Here is a 20,065-nt window from a genome sequence, read left to right as displayed (position 1 = left end):
TGGATTTAGAACTGTTTATTTATAGAAGACAGAGGATTGTGGTGGAAGGTCGATATTCTGGCTGGAGGTCTGTGACCAGTGGAGTTTTGCAGGGATCTGTGCTGGGACCTCTGCTGTTTGTTATATGGACATACATGTAGATGGGTTGGTGAGTAAGTTTGCTGATGACACCCAAATTGGAGGAGTTACGGAGAGTGAGAAAACTTTCAGAAGATACAGCGGGATATAGACCAGCTGCAGAAATGGCTGGAGAAATGGCAGATGGAGCTTAACCTGAGCAAGTGTGAGGTGGTGCACTTTGGGAGGTTGAATGTAATGAGACAGTAAACAGTCAATGGCAAGACCCTTAACTACATTGATGTGCAGAGGGATCTTGGAATCCAAGTTCATAGCTCACTGAAGTTTGCAACACAAGTACCAAGATGGTAAAGAAAGCATATAATATGCTTGCCTTCATTGCTAGGAGCATTGAATATAAAAGTCAAAAAGTCATGGTGCAGCTCTATAGGATTTTGGTTATCTGCATTTGGAGTATTTTGTGCAGTTCTGGTTGCCTCATTACAGAACAGACGTGGCAGCTTTAGAGGTGGTGCAGAGGAGGTCTACCAGAAAGCTGCTTGGATTAGAGAGTTTCAACTACAGGCAACTGTTGGATAGACTAGGATGGTTTCCTCTGGAACATCAGAGGTTGAGGGAAGACAATAGAAGTATATAAAATGATGTGTGGCAAAGATGCAGTAGGCAGTCAGAATCTTTTTTTTCCCAGGTTGGAAATACCCAATGCTGGAGGGCATGGCCATAAGGTGAAAGGAAAGGTTGAACGAGATGTGCGGGGCAAGTTTTTTTACACAGAGAGTGGTGGGGGCCTGGAATGCATGACAGTGGTGGGGGTGGAGGCAGATATGATAGTGGCGTATCAGAGGTTTTGGATAGGCACATGGAAAAGCAGAGAATAGAGGGATATTGATCATGTGCAGGCGGATGAGAACATTCAGGAAGGTATTATATTCGGTACAAACATTGGCTGAAGGGCCCATTCCTGTGCTACACTGTTCTATGTTATATGTTCTATGGCCAATAATAACTCTCAAACAGCATGAGTAAAGCTGATTCTGGTCGTTATGTTACTGGCCTCTCTGGAATCTCAGTAATGCAGGTAAACTGCCCATATCTGACAAGGCATAAATCTCAACATATTTGAATGTTTGAGAGCTCTGCAGAATTCCTTTTTGCCTCTTTTGCTGCCTGGGTGCATTGCAGTGAAATACAATTATATCTTGTTAATTTGTTCTCAATGGTGAGTGGTCAGAGAAACCCCTGGGAAATGAGGTCATTGTATCAATCTCATCAGAAGCAACATGCACCAAATCTTGCCGGTCTTTCACAGACATGATCAGATCCCGATTTCTGCAAGGCAAGTTGATTTGCTACTGGCATCGTATGATTTGTGAAATTGCAAGCCGTATCTTCAATGCTCTTTGACTGTGTAAAACCTTTGTATACTTTGCCATGACTGGCATGAGAAAATCATAAAAGTCCAGGTGATGGGTGAACATTTTTCAACATTTTGCTCGGTATACAGTCAATAAACCTAGCTGCATCCATTCCTTTTTTTTTTAAAGAAAGGGCATGCTTTGGGGAATTTTGTGGAATTTATGCAAAACATATAGGTTGACCTTGACGACACAAGAGATTGCAGTTGCTGGAATCTTCAGCACAAAGCGATTGAGGAATTTGAAGGGTCAGGCAGCATCTGTGGAAGGCGACTTTGGGCCGGAACCCTTCTTTGGACCAAAGAAGGTCTGAGTCTGAAGAAGGGTCATGGACTGAAACATTGTCTGCTCATTCTTTCCACAGATGCTGCCTGACCTGCTGTGTTCACCTAGTACTTTGCTTTTGAGGTTAAACCTGAAGACTGACAGCCTGGATAGAAAACATTCAAAAACTGAGACTACCCCCAGGAAAACCCCACCTAATGACATGTAAAGGACAATACCTTCATCTCCGTTCCTTGGCCAAAAATCTTAACACTCTGGTAGATAAGTCCATTTATCACAAAGGTGATCTCTTCCTGATATTTGATTGCTTCCCTCGGGTAGAAGGAAATACCAGCTTCCACGTTTTTCTTTGGTGCCAGGGTGCAGGTCTGGAAGTTTACATCCAGGTAGGAGTTCTTCGGGAACAAGCATTCCAGGCTTATCATAGGAAAAAAAAAAAGAAGGGTGATACATGCTGCATTCAGAGGCGGACAAACAAGGTGCAAGCACATTTCAGGCAATACTGTTACAGGAAATCCTGTCTAATTTCTATGAGGACTTTCGCAGAATAATTAAGAGAGTGCAGAGGCCTGGGAAACATTCGGTACTCTCGACTGCGCCACACCAATCTGCATTTCTATCGAGGTTTTGACTACAGGTTGTTCTGATGTAAAGTGATTGTTGCATTCTGAAGAAACTTCATGTTATAGAAATTTGCGATATAAAGACAAGTGTGTAATGTGGGAGGTAGACCTAAATGCTGGAGAAACTCAACGGGTGAGGCAGCATCTATGGAGCGAAGGAACAGGCGACGTTTCGGGTCGAGACCCTTCTTCAGACTGATGTCGGGGGGGGAGGGGGGGAGGGCGGGGAAAAAAAAGGAAGAGGCGGAGACAGTAGGCTGTGGGAGAGCTGGGAAGGGGCGGGGAGGGAAGGAGGGGAAAAGCAAGGACTACCTGAAATTGGAGAAGTCAATGTTCATAGCACTGGGGTGTTAACTATCCAAGTGAAATATGAGGTGCTGTTCCTCCAATTTGCGGTGGGACTCACTCTGGCCATGGAGGAGGCCCAGGACAGAAAGGTCAGATACAGAATGGGATGGGGAGTTGAAGTGCTGAACCACCGGGAGACCAGGTTGGTTATTGCGAACTGAGCGGAGGAACAGCACCTCATATTTCGCTTTGGTAGTTTACACCCCAGAGGTATGAACATAGACCTCCAATTTCAGGTAGTCCTTGCTTTCTCCCTCCTTCCCCTCCCCTTCCTAGTAGTCCCACAGCCTACTGTCTCCGCCTCTTCCTTTCTTTTTCCCGCCTTCTCCCCCCCACCCCCCCCCGACATTAGTCTGAAGAAAGGTCTCGACCCGAAACGTCGCCTATTCCTTCGCTCCATCGATGCTGTCTCACCCGCTGAGTTTCTCCAGCTCTTTTGTCTACCTTTGATTTTTCTGCAGTTCTTTCTTAAACATATGTAATGAGGAAAAGGGGTTTGGGGCTTGAGAGTTTTACACACAGAATAACAGTTATTTTTCCTGCCGGATTAAAAAATATATATATCTTTTCAATACCAATAAATATATTTTTGTTACTGCACCTACCCCTTAGTCCTTGTGTTTTAGCTACATAAGTACAGTATAGGGAGTTCTCCTCTGTCCAAAACATAACAGAATTGTACTCTTACTGCCATGTTCAAAATCAAAGGTACCAGAAGCTTCTCACAACAAAAGAAACAGATTTGAAATATAAACACTACAGTAACAGGGGAAATGCATTGTCAAGTGAGCTCAGACACAGTACTTTGATAATGACTGACAGATAATTATTGGTCCAGACACAGAGGAAGAATTCATCTGCACTTATTTGAAATAAAGAATTGACAGAGCAATTGAGGCTTTGGTTTGACATCTAATCCAAAAGACGGCACCTCTGACAGTGCAGCCCTACAATGTTGGCCACCAAGACAGCACACTTGCACAGTTGGTAGATCTGAAGTAGAGACGCAACCCGAAACGTCACCCATTCCTTCTCCCAGATATGCTGCTAGTCCCGCTGAGTTACTCCAGCTTTTTGAGTCTATCTTTGGTTTAAACCAGCATCTGCAGTTCCTTCCTACACACTAGCTCCAGAGTCCTGGTACAATCCAAACTTTAGTGCTGTCTGTGTGGATTTTGCCTGATCTCCTTGTGACCATGTGAATTATCTCCTGGAGCCTCAGTTTCTTTCCGCATCCCAAAGATGTGCCAGTCAGTAGATTAATAGGCCATTGTAAATTTCCTTGGTGTGTGGATGAGTGGTAGAATATGGGGGTAATTGATAGGAATGTGGAGAGATTAAAATAGGAATGAGTGTAAATGGGTGATTGATGGTCAGCACACAAAGGGCCATTTCCGTGCTGTTTATTTATGAGCCTATCCATGGATTTGGACATCAGCGCGCAATCTCCTTTGAGGCAAGATTGCATACGGTATTATGGTTAAAAGAGTCAAAGTCAATGGCTTTTTATTATTATGATGTACAGTGAAATTCTTTTTTTGCATCAGTAAACACAGCAGCTCGACTCCTTCGGGCCACTGAGTAATATGGTAAAAAAAAAAACTATAAGGCCTTAGGATAAAGTAATATTCTGATGCTCCTCTCCATGGTTTACTACTCTTGACCTGTGATTTTCTAACCATTATGATGTCTTCTTGTTTGCTTGCAGAAAGCCAGAGTAGATCTTCCTTTCCGTAGATACCTTCACCTTTTATTTCATCAATCATATCTCAACGATTTTAATAAGAATGGAGAAGACATGATTAGTAATTTGGCAGAAGATTCTAACGTGGGTGATATTGTGAATACTGAAGTTGGTTATCAAAAATTACAGCAGGATCTTGATCAGTTGGATAAGTAAGCAGTGGAACAGTTAATGGAGTTTAATGCAGATAAATGCGAGGTGGGGCATTTTGGGAAGTCGAACCAGTGTAGGACCTTCACAGTGAATGACAGGGCCATATGGAGTGTTGTAGAGCAGAGGGATGTAGGAGTACAAGTACATAGTTCCTTGAAAGTGGTGTCACAGGTAGATAGATTGGTCAAGAAGGCATTTGGTACATTGGTCTTTTGTTTTCACGCAGACATTGGTCTTTATCATTCAGGGCACAGAAGCTGTGATATTTTGTTACATTCCTGCAAGATGCAGTGAGGTAGCATTTGGAGTATGGTGTTTTGGTCACCCTGCTATTGGAAGGATGATGTTAAGATGGAAAGAGTGCAGAGATTTACGAGGATGTTAACAGGACTTAAGGGTCTACACTATAGGCAGAGGTTGGGCAGGCTACAACTTTATTCCGTGGAGTGTAGCAGGATAAGGTGTGATCTTCTAGAGGTGATGGGAATAGATAGGGTAAATGCATAGTCTTCTACCACGAGTAGGGGAATCAAGAACCAGGGGACATAGGTTTAAGGTGCGAGGGGAAAGATTAAATAGGAAATTGAGGGGCATCTTTCTCCACACAGAGGGTGTTATGTATATGGATCGAGCTGTCAAAGGAGGTAGTTGAGGCATATGCTATAACAACATTTAAAAGGCATTTGTAGATGCGCATTGATAGGAAAGATTTTGAGGAATATGGGCTAAATGCAGGCAGGTGGAACAAGTGTAGATGGAGCATCTAGGTCGGCATGGCGAAGTTGGGCTGTTTCCGTGCCGTGTAACTTTATGACTCTTTGACTAACTAATTAATATTTGAGAGCAAGGCAGTAAGAAAGCTGCAGCACCACCACGTGGCCACTCAGAATTGTGCATTGATTGTGACTATTATGAGTTTAGTTTTACTGATAGAAAGAATTGTTTAAAAATGTAATTAAAAATGTGCAGGAAAGTTGCCAGTGATAGGATCATGAATGTGACAAGGACATGCAAAGAATCAGAATGGGAAAGCAAACACAGAGTGTGCAAATTGGGATGAGGAATTAAAATGCAGCAATGTCACATACAGTACTTATCATTCAAAGTCAGTCGTCTTCTTTTCATCTTTCTAATGAGTACTAATTAAAAATTCAATATCTGCCAGCTTTATCTGCTTTGGGAGAATTTGCTGCACTAAAAAGGAGCACTTTTTTAAAGTTCGGAAATGCTTCATACTTGAGCACCAATCCTGCATTAAGCACAGGAAGATGTAGAGTGAAGAACAAGAAGTGTTTGCATGATTGTAGAAAGGAATGGGTTTGGATTTTAGTTGAAGATTACATCATGACCTCATAGTCCATTTAAATTAAAATAAGGTCTTCCTGGCTGCTTAATACACGTCAGGCCTTGTGCAGTCAAAGTCTTCTTATAAGATAGCGTTAGTCTATGTACCATACGAACAATTAAACCAATGTTGATGATACTTCAGGGAGTTTTATGCTGCGGACCCATGACTTCATACCCTTAGCAACCACCATTTAACCACCCATTTTAGAATCTTGCAGTCAATCAGAGAGGAAAGACCTTCCACCAGCCTGGATTCTTCTTTTAACCAAGTTCCAGCCTCACTGATTAATAAACCAAATGCTTGTTCAGTCACTCTTCCAATTAAACCCAGCTTCAAAAACTGACATCTGAGCGTGATAGCATGGCTGACATTATCTAAACTTCAGCTGGCTTTAATGTCACCAAGCTGACAAAGCTAAATCAGATCATAGTGGCACAATGTTGCTGTCACAGCCTTCATCCATGTTTTCCTTTGATGGACAGTCATCTCACACAACTTTGAAGCCAATGAATGGCTTGTTTCACCTATAAAACCTAGAAGGATATTCAGTCCAGTGTCAAAGGCAGCTCACTGCAAAAGCAATCTAGAATCAATCTTTCTCTCCATTTAGCTTTTGTTCTTATTTTGCTTCAAACACCTCACTCATTTTCTCTGAAAAAAATGCCTCAATTACTCTTTCTGATAAGGTATTTCACACTCCAACAATTGTCTGTAGTAATGAAACGGTTAGCACAGCTGCCTCACACTCCAGTGGCCCTGGTTTGATGCTCATCTCCAGGACTGTCTATGTTCCCCCTGTCACCTCATGGGATTCCCCTCCATACTACGGTTTCCTCCCACAGCCCAAAGATGTGTGGGTAGGAAGCTTAGTTGACCACAGTAAATTGCCCCAGGAGGCAGGAAAATCATGTGGAGCCAGCCAAGTTTCGGAGATACACGAAGAATAGATGGTTGCAGTTACGCTGAGAGAGTGCAGAGGAGATTTATCAGGATGTTGCCACATTGGTGGACTTTAGTATGTAGGAGAGATTAAATAGCCTGGCACTGCAGATGCTGCTTTAAACCGAAGATAGACACAAAAACCTGGAGTAACTCAGCGGGACTGACAGTATCTCTGGAAGGAAAGAAAGGTCGAGATCCTTCTTCAGAAATAGGCTGGCCTTGTTTTTCCTGAAGCCAAGGAGGCTGAGTGGTGACTTGATAGTAGCATGTAAGATTATGAAAGGCATAGGTAAGGGAATCTGTCAAATAAATTTCCCATGATCGTGATATCAAAACCAAGAGGGCATATGTTTGGAAGAGGTTGTGAAGTGGATCTGTGAAGTAGATCGGTGTGAAGTAGGGGTGGCACAGTGGCGCAACAGTAGAGTCGCTACCTTGCAGCGCCAGAGACCTGGGTTTGATCCTAGAATTGTAAATTGTCCCTTGCGTGTGAAGGATAATGTTAGTGTGCGGGGATCGCTGGTCGACGTGGACTTGGTGGGCCGAAGGGCCTGTTTCCACGCTGTAACTAAACTAAATTAAAGATCATTTATATGAAAAGTGGTTAATTTCTGCAATCACATGTAATCACTATGTTAATGAGGCAATTAGACAGAGACTTAAATAGGCAAGGGATATGGTCCTAATGTGGGAAAATGGGATTAGTGTAATCTGTAAAAAGGTCAACATGGAAGGGCCCATTTCTGGGCAGTACAACTCTATGACTCAAATTCTTCTAGGAAATCGATTGGGATTGTTACCCTCAGTAACAAATATTGTAAACTTCAGTAGTGATAAATTAATAAGGATTACGTTCTTACCTGACTTGTTGGTCCTGTTTATTGGTGATGATCAGGGCCTTTTTGCCAGGTGTCATGCCAGCATTATAGATGAAACATGGCCCAAAATCATAGGTTGTAAAGGACAAGTGAATGCTTGGAATTACTGTATACCCAGTCAGGGCACAGACAAAAACAGGTCCTTTATGTATCTGCAGACAAGAGGAAGGTTCACAACGTTAAAATTGTAACACTCTGGATGTGTAGTAGATTGGCTGATCAATTTATGGGCTACTTGCAACAGAACTGTCACACTGATACCCAGCAGATGTGGTTATCATTGAGAAGCACCCACTTCCAACAAAATCTTAAGGTTCAAGATTACAGATTTAAAGAGTGTTTTTTTGTCTTACGCACCGCAACACATGAATTTCTGATTTACTGCAGTTTTACAGACACAATAAATACAACAACAATAATAAATTATCAGTTCCTATGATGTTTAATGTTCTGTTCTAAATGAAGAATGCATACTAAATAACCATCTGCAATATGGCAAAATAATAAAAATAGGAAGTTTGTACATAGGGGGATATTCATATCCTATTTCTTGTTAATACATTTCTGAATCTCACTGCTTGTTGACAGTGAGTTTCACATAGCCGTAATTAAGTAGTTTGGCATTGTACCTGTTTACCACTGGATATCTTCCTCCAAAAATAAATCAAAATGGAAATCTTTATTTGTGAAGACAATCAAATCCATGGAATTAGAACAATGGTTTAAGGTAAATTTACAACTGCGAGCCAATTAGAAAATAAATCCATCCACATTTATTTCAGAGGCTGTTGCAGGTTGCCTTCTCTTACTGACAGACTTCAGTATAATAAAATACACAAGTGCTTAATTAACTCAGCAGGTCAGGCAGCATCTCTGGATAACATGGATGGATGATATTTCTGGTTGGGACTCCTTCAGATTCCAGCCTGAAGAAGAATCCTGAACCGAAATGTCACCTATCCATGTTCTCCAGACATGATGGCTGACCTACTGAGTTACTCCAGCACTTTGAGTGTTTTTTTGAAAACTAGCATCTGGAAATGTCTTGTAACTTCAGCACACAGTTCTGATTCAGCAATCTGTGGTCGTGCATGTGGGTCTTTTCTTAACTACCTTCAGTGTTAGTTTCACATCCTTTAGCACCAACTTGTGATCAGGGTGGAACTCGATCTTTGCTGGGGCATTGTTTCCTGCTTCAATTCTGTTCTCCTTGCATGTTAGTTTCAGACAGCTCAAAGATCTCGGAGGACCAGTCAGCTCCCATTCAATGTCAAAGTTAAATGTCCCATTATTTTCAATGACAAAATAATAGGAAATCTGATCATTCAGTTCCACCTGTAAACAAATTGACAACAGTACAGAGATCACAGACTCTTCAACATGTCGGTTTAATAATCCATCTTTCATCTCATCAAACGTATAGCAGTTTACTTAAAAGATAAAGTTCATCAGGTAGAAGAATAGCTCAGGTAGTAGAGTCTCTGCCCCACAGCGCAAAAGACCCAGGTTCAACCAACCTTAGTTGCTGTTTTTGTGGAGTTTGTACGTTCTTTCTGTGACTGCATGAGTTTTCCCAGGTGCTCTAGTTTCCTCCCACATCTCAAAGACATGTGCATTGGTTAAGAGGCCACTGCAAATTGCTACTAGTGTGTAAGTGGGTGGTAGATTTTGTAAAATTGATGAGAATGTGGGGAGAATAGAAAATGGGATTCATGTCAAATCAGTATATATGGGTGTTGAAGGATGGCACAGACATGATGGGCCAAAGGGCTTGTCTCCATGCTGCATCACAGTGTGGCTCTCTGATTATTTTCTCAAAAGGTAATGTTAAAAAATAATTAGTGAAAATATGGAACCCCCTCACCTGTTGAAAGTTTGATAACTGCAACTAAAATACATATCAATCAACACCCAGTGAGAGGATAAATAGGTTTGAAGGTTTAGGGTTTCCCCAGTTCAAAGTTTCCCCCTGTGCCTGTAGAATAATTTTGAGTATACTGTTAGTTTTTAGGAAGATATGGATACATCATTACAGCTGAAGATGAAATTTTGTAGAAACTGGGTGATGAAATGTAAATTTCACTGACATATTAACCAGTTGTTTTTGAAACTATGTGCTATATTTTAACTCAGTAATTTACGAGGTTATGATGTGCATGTTAATAATATGTTAAAGAAATACACAATGGATTTTACCACAAGACAGTAACCGGTCGTTGCAGAGGTCATGAATTTTCCAGTGGTGAGATGTAGCAAGCTGAAGAGCAAAGTCTCAGCACCGTCAGTACAAGAGCAATCCCCAAGGGCATAGTCTGCAACTAAAGGGCTTGTCCCACCAGCATGCGACTGCATGCGGTGAGCGCGACCTAACGTGGTCACTTGAGCCATACGGCCTCGCGGGGCCGGTCCCACTTCGATCGCCAGAGCAGTATGGAGTTGTGTGGGGCTGGTCCCGACATTGTGCGGGGCGCCGAAAAACTGACACTATCCAAATATTCCGCGCGGCAACGGCCTGTAGGCCCGCAGCCACATTGAGGCCGTACGCACTGTCTCGATGCCGTACGCACCGTCTCGATGCCGTACGCACGCACCGCCTCGACACCGTACGCAGCATCTTGACGGCGTACGCCCAGCGCGTGGCGTTGCGCAATGACGTCACCGCCCGGCGTGCCGTTGCGTGATGACGTAACCGCCCGACGCTGTGCGACGCCCAAATTCAGTCGGCCCGCCTCCTGCCCAGCTTATTGGTGAGTATGATGTCGGGACCAGCCCCACACAACTCCAGACGGCTCCGCGGTTGGAAGTGGGACCACCACGCGAGGCCGTACGGCTCAAGCCACCACGTCTGGTCACGCTGGACACATGCAATCGCATGGCGGTAGGACAGGCCCTTAACTCACTGCGTTTTCGGAAATTAACGCCCAGATCATTCACATAGTTTTGAACGTCTAACATTCCTGCACAGATATTCCACACCATCTCCAGCAACCATTAAATTCACATCATTCATTTCTATAAAAACACTTTTGCTTTGGAATAAGGTTAATATCACTGGCGTGGTGGATGACTCAGAAATGTAAAGAAATAATTGCCCTCTCCACTGACTCAAATACACACACGTGTGGGCACACGCTCAAATGTGCGAATTGTTACTTCGGGTATGAAGGACTAATTATTCCATTATCAATAGATCTGAGAGATTTTTTAAAGGTAAATATCACTTCTTTGTGAAGCTATGGATGATATCTGCCATAGCTTTCATGTGAAATATGAAAGGCCTGTTTCCATGTGGCATCTCTTTGTGGGTTTCTGATTATTTGGTGTTGAAGGGGTATTAATCTCAGAATGCACCATTATTCATTATATAGTAATCATTCAGTACTAACCTCTCCGAAGAAGATTTCATTGATGTTCTGTTGACTGAGTTCAGTCACAGTACCATCACTGGCTTCACACTTGACTGTAATATTCATGTGGTAAACATGCATCTTAACATTTAATGTCAAGGGGGCGACCTTTGTCTTGACATCACATATGACATTGAAGCTCACATCTCCCTTGACAGTTGGAGTGCAGGAAAAAACAATAGGTGTTCTGTGGGAGAAGCACACAGGCATGAGTGGGCTGCTTGCCACAGACTACATAACAGTTTCATGTCAGAATACAGAACGTGTACACCTCATTCTGCCTGATTATGGATACATTAACAGTTAAGACACAGACCATCTGTAAAATGTCAGATATTTTCCGAACAAACATAGTTCACTCTGATGCGATTATGCAGTACATTCTGCCAGGTCACTGATCACCAGGAGCTGAAGGGTAGAATTCCAGAGAGCAACTGCTCTCAGATTTCTCCAGCTCCCACTTGAATAATCCACCCATCATCCTGAAACTCTACCCCTTATTTTAGACTCTGGAGAATCAGCCTCTCTGCCTCTCAGTCTATATTATCACATTCTCTCTGAACCTTGTGTGCCTCCATAAGATCATCACATTCTTCTTGGTGTCTTGGTGATCACAGGGTCTTGGTGAGACCACACCTGGAGTATTGCGTATAGTTTTGGTCTCCTAATCTGAGGAAGGACATTCTTGCCATAGAGGGAGTACATAGAAGGTTCACCAGACTGATTCCTGGGATGTCAGGGCTTTCATATGAAGAAAGACTGGATAGACTCTGCTTGTACTCGCTATAATTTAGAAGATTGAGGGGGGATCTTATAAAAACGTACAAAATTCTTAAGGGGTTAGACAGGCTAGATGCAGGAAGATTGGTCCCGATGTTGGGGAAGTCCAGAACAAGGGGTCAGTTTAAGGATAAAGGGGAAATCTTTCAGAACTGAGATAAGAAAAACATTTTTTACACAGAGAGTGGTGAATCTCTGGAATTCTCTGCCACAGAATGTAATTGAGGCCAGTTCATTGGCTATATTTAAGAGGGAGTTAGATGTGGTCCTTGTGGCTAAAGGGATCAGGGGGTGCGGAGAGAAGGTAGGTACAGGATACTGTTGGATGATCAGCCATGATCATATTGAATGGCGGTGCAGGCTCGAAGGGCCGAATGGCCTACTCCTGCACCTATTTTCTATGTTTCTATGCTTCTGTCCTTGGTATATTGAAACCTAATTTTACTTCAGAGGAAGGAGATCTTACTGCAACTGAACACAAGGTTTGGTGGGACCACAACTGCAGTAGGGGGTGCACTGTTTAATCACCATGCATTGAAGCAGGATTCATTCCTAGCATTATGACTGCCACTATAATTGCCCATGTAGGATTCTGGTTGTAACTTTAATATCCATTCTTATCCACACAGTAAATTATCATCTCCGTGATTATCAAGACCATATTTATCTCAGTGTTACAAGTATTCAAATGCACTGTTTCACCCTTGTTTTGAAGAGAGTTCTAAAGACTCACAACCAGTGTGATGGAAATGGGGAGGTAACGCAGGGCGACGCCATTCCCCTACTTTTCAGTTTCCAGTTTCCATTCTGTGCGTGAATTTGCAGCTTTATCCTGCGCTACCTAATCCAGTTGAAAGTGCGAACACGAGGCATGGTTGGGATCGCGAATCTGTCCTTTGGATCTCTGCAGACAACCACTACTCTCACCTCTGAGTTCAGTTCAGTCTGCCTCGGCTTTCCCGAATCATTCGCTGCCTTTCCCACTGAGTTACTCCTGCTTTATCTGCGGTTCCTTCAAGAGTTAAATAAAAAACACAGAGGCTGGGGAACTCAGGGGGGGGGGGGGTGGGGGAATGGATTAGGACCCTGGCCCATTGTGGCTCCTGGTCATTGGAAGGAACTGCAGATCCGCGAATGCCATCTGGCTTTGCTGCGTTCCTCCAGCATTCTATTGTTCCAATCTGTTTCGCTTCCGATTTTAGTTGTTTTCCTATTTGTCAATTTTTTGGCCCAATTGGCTCAGCGGGATCAACCGCGGCTCTGGGGGGTGGGCGTCCAATCACCGACCAGCTTCTCTTAAAATCAGACAATCACATGTACTCAATCACCGATGAGAGTTCATTGTGTTCAATCACATAATGCGCTGGTCACTCTGCAGCCAGAGTCAGTCTGCGAGGGTCCCCTGATCAATTACCGACCAGCTTTATCACCAAAGCAGACGATGGATTTCAAGAGAGAAAAGAGAGAGAAACACAGAGTGAGAGAGGAACTCAAGCGGGCTATGACGACATCTGTACACAATAAAACTATATTATAGGACGTTATTTCAAGTTATGCATTCTTGTCTTTACATGGGAATGAACTGCAGATCAAAGCGAATCCCCTCCCCCCTTCCTGCAGATCAGTACCCCTGTTATTCTTCCATTTCCATAAATCAAAAGGAATTCCGATTTCATTGTTTTAAAATTTGTCCCAACCTTTTTCTATGCCCAATTATTTAGAAACATCTTCTTCGCTGTCCAATCAGGGGTTACTCAGAATTCTGTCTTTTTCCAACAAGTTTCCTCTCATTCTTCTAGACATAAATCGAGCTCCTCCCATGTTTCCTTATGAGGTAGCCGCAAGGTCTCCAAGCATTGTTAGAAAATCAGACACCAAGTGCTGGGTCACTCTGCAGGCCAGGCACATGTGTCTAAGGAACTGCGAGGCTGCCTTTTGATCGAAATCACACGACCTGCTTCTCCTCAGGCCAAGCAGCAAATGAGGAAAGGATGCAGTCAACAGAGTCTACAGACAGAGAGAGAGGGAGGGGGGAAAATAGAGCGAGAGAAAAGATACAAAGAACATCTAATGCAAATAATGAACAATACAAATACATTAGCACCGATACACGAATAAAGTGGAGCCCACAATGTTCATTGTTGGCTGTGGAGAAGGTGATAACAAATGGCTAAACAGTGAAACTAAGCAAAACAAGTTCATTTTTGGGTCATTTCAGACCCTTCTTTAGACTGAATCTATGGCGGCGGGGGGGGGGGGGGGGGGGGGGGGGGGGGGGGGGGGGCGGAGGGGGGGTGGGGGGGGGGGGGATAAGTGGGAGAAGAAAGCTTGAAGAGAGGATGAGCAACGTTTCTCAACAATACTGCACCTCAACAAATTGCCCGTGCAAGTAGAATTAATGGAAAACTGCCTGTTCAACATACTGGGTAACTACACATCTGAAACAAGTTCACTTGAGCCTCAGTAGTTGAGCAACAGTAAGCAGATGAGGCTTGTGTTTACATGTAATTGGAGGTTAAGCACCAATGTATTATCAGCTCATTCAATGAAGCATGCGAGGAGGGGGCCTTATAATTAACGTCTAAAAGACTAAGATCTTCTGTGGACCTCCTCCAACTGCACCCTACTTTCATCCAACTATAAATGCTCTTGGCGAGACATTGGAGAATGTGGAGCACTTCCTATACCTTGGGAGTCACCTATCAGCTAAGGCAGGTGTCAATGATTAAATTCTTCACCGCCAATTTCAGCAGCTCTATGCCTCCTTGGAGAATTGCAATATTTGTGGCTCATGACCATTCAGAGCGGACAAGGAGAATTCTGGAGTGTACTGAAAACCTCAAGTCTATTCATCACAAGTATCAGAAACATCCTGTGATTATTGTAAGGAAAAGCTCATCTCACAAACAACCCATCCACTCACCTTATCAAGCAACTCATGTGTGTCCAGCAAGAAGTCTGCAGTTCCTACATTGGCCTCTTTAGCCACTAGTGAACTGACAAAACCTGATTGGTTGCAAGTCATCATCAATCCCAGGTTTCAGAAGAAGATTTAACTGAACCATTGCTTCCCTACATTTATATTCAAATCTGTTCAAAATATACAATGACAACCCTTTAGTTTTCCAATTCCTGTGCCTGCATTCTTGCCTTTTGCCATTTATGTACAAGGTCCTCTGCATTTCAGAGCTCTGCAATTGCTCACAATTTAGAAAATATGTTTATTTTTTATTCTTTTTGTCAACATGGACAATAGGACAATGATATTGTGGACATTATGGAGTCTATTTGGCAGAGGGACAAGACAGGGAGCTCAATGTTCCAAGGTTGCAATATTTCAAATATGCCAGAGAGGGAGGTAAAAGAGGTGGAGGAGTTGCTTAAAGGCCCTGTCCCACTTTCCTGAGTTACTTACGAACTTTCCCGAGCTTTCGCCTTGATTCAAACTCGGACAATTACGGTAATAGCCATTCGGAGGTACCCGGGGCTATTTTTTTAACTCATGGACATTTTTCAACATGTTGAAAACATGATGTACCCAATGCCCTGAGTTCCTATGGCTGGCATTACGAGCCGCTACGGAACAACTACGGACTCCTATGGCCTTCTACGAGCTCGCTACCAACATTCCCAGACATTCCCCGAGTTCGAATCAAGGGGAAAACTTGGAAGAGTTTGTGAGTACTTGGGAAAGTGGGACAGGGCCTTAACTAATCAGTAGTCAGAGAGGACATACTGGAGGATTCATCTACTGAGGAAATATGACTAGGACTCAAACATAAGAAAGACACAATTGCTCTAGTGCGATCATATTATAGGCCTCCCAGTAGGTAGTGGCAGGGAGAGGGACAAATATGTGGACAGATTACGGAAAATTCAAAAACAACAAGGTTGGTGTAGTGGGTAATCTTAACTTCGCCCATAATGACTTGGACATACTCAGTGCAAAAGGCTTGGATGGGGCAGAAACTATTAGGTGTATCCAAGAGGGTTTCCTGAAACACTGTATGAATAGTTCAACTCAAGGAAGGACCATACTGGACCTTGTGTCGGGATATGAGTCTGGGCCAAGACAACTACTGTTTCAGTGGAAGAGCATTTTGGGAACAGTGATCACAAGTCCATAAATATTAAGATCGTGATGAATGGACTTGTCTGGACTTTGGGGAAAAGTACTAAATTACAGATTACAGCAGATTACAGCACTATAACAGCAGCTCTGGAGAATTGAGAACAATTGTTATTAGGTAAGCACATCTGACATGCGAGAGTCATTTAAAAGCTAGTGGATCAGGATTGGCATGTTCCAGTAAGATGGAAGGATAAGGATGGCAAGGGAAGAGAACCTTGGTTGACCAAAGAGGTTGTAAATTTGGTCAAAAGGAAAAGGAAACGTATGTGAAGTTCGTAAAGCTGACATCAGGCGGTGTCTTTGAAGGAATATAAAGTAATCAGGAAAGAACTCAAGCGAGCAATTAGAAGAGCCAAAAGAGTCCGTGAAATGTCGTTGTCAAATAGGATTAAAGAAAATATCAAGGTTTTCGATATGTATATTAAAAACAAGAGGGTAACCAGGAAGAAGGTAGGACTGTTCAAGGATAAAGGAGGGAATTGATGCTTCGGGTCAAAGAATGTAGGGGAGGTACAAAATGAATATTTTCCATCAAGTTTGACAAGGAGAAGATACGATGATGTGAGGATAGTGAGATCAGTTAAATCTCACTCAGCACTGAGGGTGGATGTCCTTCTGCAGTTGTACAGGACTCCTACACCTGGAGTATTGTGTGCAGTTTGGTCTCCAAATTTGTGGAAGGACATTCTTGCTATTGAGGGGGTGCAGCGTAGGTTCACAAAGTTAATTCCCGGGATGATGGGACCGTCATATGCTGAGAGAATGGAGCGGCTGGGATTGTATACTCTGGAATTTAGAAGGATGAGAGGCGATCTTATTGAAACATATAAGATTATTAAAGGATTGGACACGCTAGAGGCAGGAAACATGTTCCCGATGTTAGGGGAGTCCAGAACCAGGGGCCACAGATTAAGAATAAGGGGTCAGCCATTTAGAACGGAGATGAGCAAAAGGTTTTTTACCCAGAGAGTTGTGAATCTGTGGAATTCTTTGCCTCAGAAGGCAGTGGAGGCCAATTCTCTGGATGCTTTCAAGAGAGTTACATAGAGCTCTTAAAGATAGCGGAGCAAAGGGATATGGTGAGAAGGCAGGAATGGGGTGCTGAATGTGGATGATCAGCCATGATCACAGTGAATGGCGGTGCTGGCTCGAAGGGCCGAATGGCCTACTCCTGTTCCTATTTGTCTATTATGATTATTATGATGTCTGTACTGGCCCTCGGACAGAGCAACTCATTAGTTCCAACCCGTCTGAAGAAGGGTTTCGGCCCGAAACGTTGCCTATTACCTTCGCTCCATAGATGCTGCTGCACCCGCTGAGTTTCTCCAGCTTTTTTGTGTAACCTTCATTAGTTCCTTATCTCCTTTTTCCGTAGCCTTGCTAAATTTCCCCTCATTATATATTTATCAATTTTCCTCCTGAAAAGGTCGCTTTGAAACCTAACTCCCTACATGAGGCAGTGCACTCCAGTTTCAAGACACAATGTGTAATATAGATATTCATCACGTCAGTATTAAATTTCTTCCCCTTGATTTTATACATGCGATCTCTTCATCAAAAGGAACAACCTCCCTCATTCACTCTCACCAGATCCTTCACCCTTTCATGGCAAAATATCATTATGCTGGATTTATGCCTTTTCTGTTCAATGGAGAACGATCCAGGCCTCTCCAGACTATCCTCTCAACCCCGGAACCATTCTCATAAATCTCCTCTGAACCCCTCATGTACCAAAGCCATTCTATAATATCTTGTCTTGTTTTTGAATAGAGTGTACTCGTCGATTACAGGATAGGAAAGGTAACACAGTAAAAGGTAGATACTTTGTGAGCCAGTAACAAAGATATTACCACTAAATGAAGGAGAGACACCAAAAAATGGTAAAGTTCATTTTTAAAACAAGTGAAATCTGAAGATCGGTGATATGATATGGGGAAAAGTGGTCAAGGAGTCCTGGGAAGAATAGGTCAAATGCCATCATGATGTATTGATACATAATTATTCTAAGGCCAAAATAAAATCATATTATCAACCTAAGTAACAGGATGAAATCCTGTAGAGCCCATCAAACTTCATTATTTTTTTGTTAGTCAAAGAACAAGCTGCCTGAGGAAGCGATAGAGGCAAGTACAATAACATTCAAAAGACATTTGGACTGGTACACGGATGGGAAAGGTTTTGATTGATATGGGTCAAACGGGCAAAGGGAACCAGCTTGAATGGGGACCTTGGTTGGCATGGGCGCGTTGGGCCAAAGGGTCGGTCATGTGTTGTATTACTCTATAACCCTCTCAAAGAAAACTGATGTTTCTGTAAATCTGAAATAGAATAGGAACTGTGAGAAACTCCTCTGCAGATCTGACCTGCTGAATTTTTCCAATGTGTACTGTTTGTATTTGAGGCTTTGCAAGTTGTGTGTCGTTCTCACGTCTTGCCAGCCGACCTATCTACTAGCATCTGCCAATCTGGTTACTGCACATTTGGTTCTTCCAAGTCATCATTATTGATTGTGAATTATCGAGAGTCCAACAAGATTACTGTAACATCTCACAAATTACTGATCACAAAAATCTGTTAATTAGCCAATTCCTTACCTATGCCAATATATTAACCCCATGTACTGTTATCTTGTGTACCAAAGTTCTATATGACACCTTTTTGAATGCATCCTGGAAATCAAAATACATCATATTTACTGGTTCTCCTCTGTCCACCCTATTTGTTACTCCCTCAGAGATTTATAAATTAATATATCAGGTCAGCAGTTTTTTTTAAATCAGATTGTTGGAAATTCCCAGCATATTTTGTTTCTAGGTAAGTATTTCTTTTTTGCTCAAAAAACCAACCTGGTTCAGATAAATCCAGATGCTAAAGGACACAGATGGCTAATGCTCAACAATGCGATGTTTGGTGCTGTGGGATCTGGTTAGTAGCATAATAAGCATTAATCATGGCTCTTTTCTTACCTGCTGTGACAGGGAACAACTCCCTGCATTGGTTCAATAATAAGAAGGCAGCTGTATCCCTTGGAGTGCACAGTGTTCTCTCTGAAAATGAAACTAAAGGGAGTTGCTTCATTGTTGATCATGTAGGCAGTCTCGTGCACTTTGTGGCCTGTGGGTAACATAAATAGAAAGTGGGAACTGCCAGTCATAAACTAGTTGACATTGTTCATGAACTGGCTGGGAGCCATGAAATTAAAGCTGCTGCTTCACAAAGGGCGACAACTTCGGTTTTCTAAAATGTTTCCCTTCAGCGACATATGTAATATATTTTGATTAACTAGCTACCATATAAAAACAAGGACGAACCTTGTCTGGAAGCTCTACGATTATTCATTACTGAGCACAGACAAACAATCTGTGCTGCCATACTCTGCTGAAGAATACCACTGCCTCATAGCCCTGCAGCCATTGCACAAAGATCATAGATGTCCATCTAAGCGCTGAGCAATGACAATTTGAGTGGCCCACATTACTCAATGCAGATTGGGAAACTCACCAATCCCATCCTTAAAGAGCAAACCAAAGTGTTTCAACTCACACCTGTTATTCTTCGAAAGAGCAGACTGTGAAGAAATGCCTATTCGCTGTCACTTGGCGGTGAGGCCAAGGAGGCGGTGAAGCGATGTCAGTGGTGAAGCCTCGCGACAATGGGGCCTCGGAGATGGTGAAGCCTTGCCAGGGTCGATGAGAGTGTGGAGGACCACCGTGAGGGTGGGGGCAAGAACAATGGCGAACCTGGCACGGGGGGAGATTGGGGTGGGGTTGGGGACAACAAAGGGATGAGCCGTCGTGCTATATAACTTTGTCAGCGCCGTAGGTGGCTGCTGTTTGTATACATTTGGGTATACAAGCAAAGAATTTCATTGTGCCTAGTCACATATGACACTAAAGTATTCCTATTCCCATTCCTTCCTATAGTGAAGGTTC

At 42.9% G+C, this 20,065-nt stretch overlaps 1 protein-coding gene across 1 annotated transcript in view; it reads right to left on the bottom strand.

The window, feature by feature from the left end:
• Positions 1-20,065, bottom strand: part of hydin (HYDIN axonemal central pair apparatus protein) — a 341,361-nt gene that overhangs the window by 26,967 nt on the left and 294,329 nt on the right. The window contains exons 73-77 of the mRNA XM_055648745.1: positions 19,100-19,247; positions 11,201-11,408; positions 8,928-9,149; positions 7,797-7,966; positions 1,997-2,195 (exon numbers count right to left, since the gene is read on the bottom strand). Of these exons, the coding sequence (XP_055504720.1) occupies positions 1,997-2,195; positions 7,797-7,966; positions 8,928-9,149; positions 11,201-11,408; positions 19,100-19,247 (947 nt within the window). The remainder of the gene's footprint in view (positions 1-1,996; positions 2,196-7,796; positions 7,967-8,927; positions 9,150-11,200; positions 11,409-19,099; positions 19,248-20,065) is intronic.

Source organism: Leucoraja erinacea, chromosome 17 (assembly GCF_028641065.1).
Source record: "Leucoraja erinacea ecotype New England chromosome 17, Leri_hhj_1, whole genome shotgun sequence".
NCBI lineage: Eukaryota > Metazoa > Chordata > Chondrichthyes > Rajiformes > Rajidae > Leucoraja > Leucoraja erinaceus.
The sequence above is the reverse complement of the archived record's forward strand: the minus strand, read 5'-3'. Positions and strand labels throughout refer to the sequence as shown.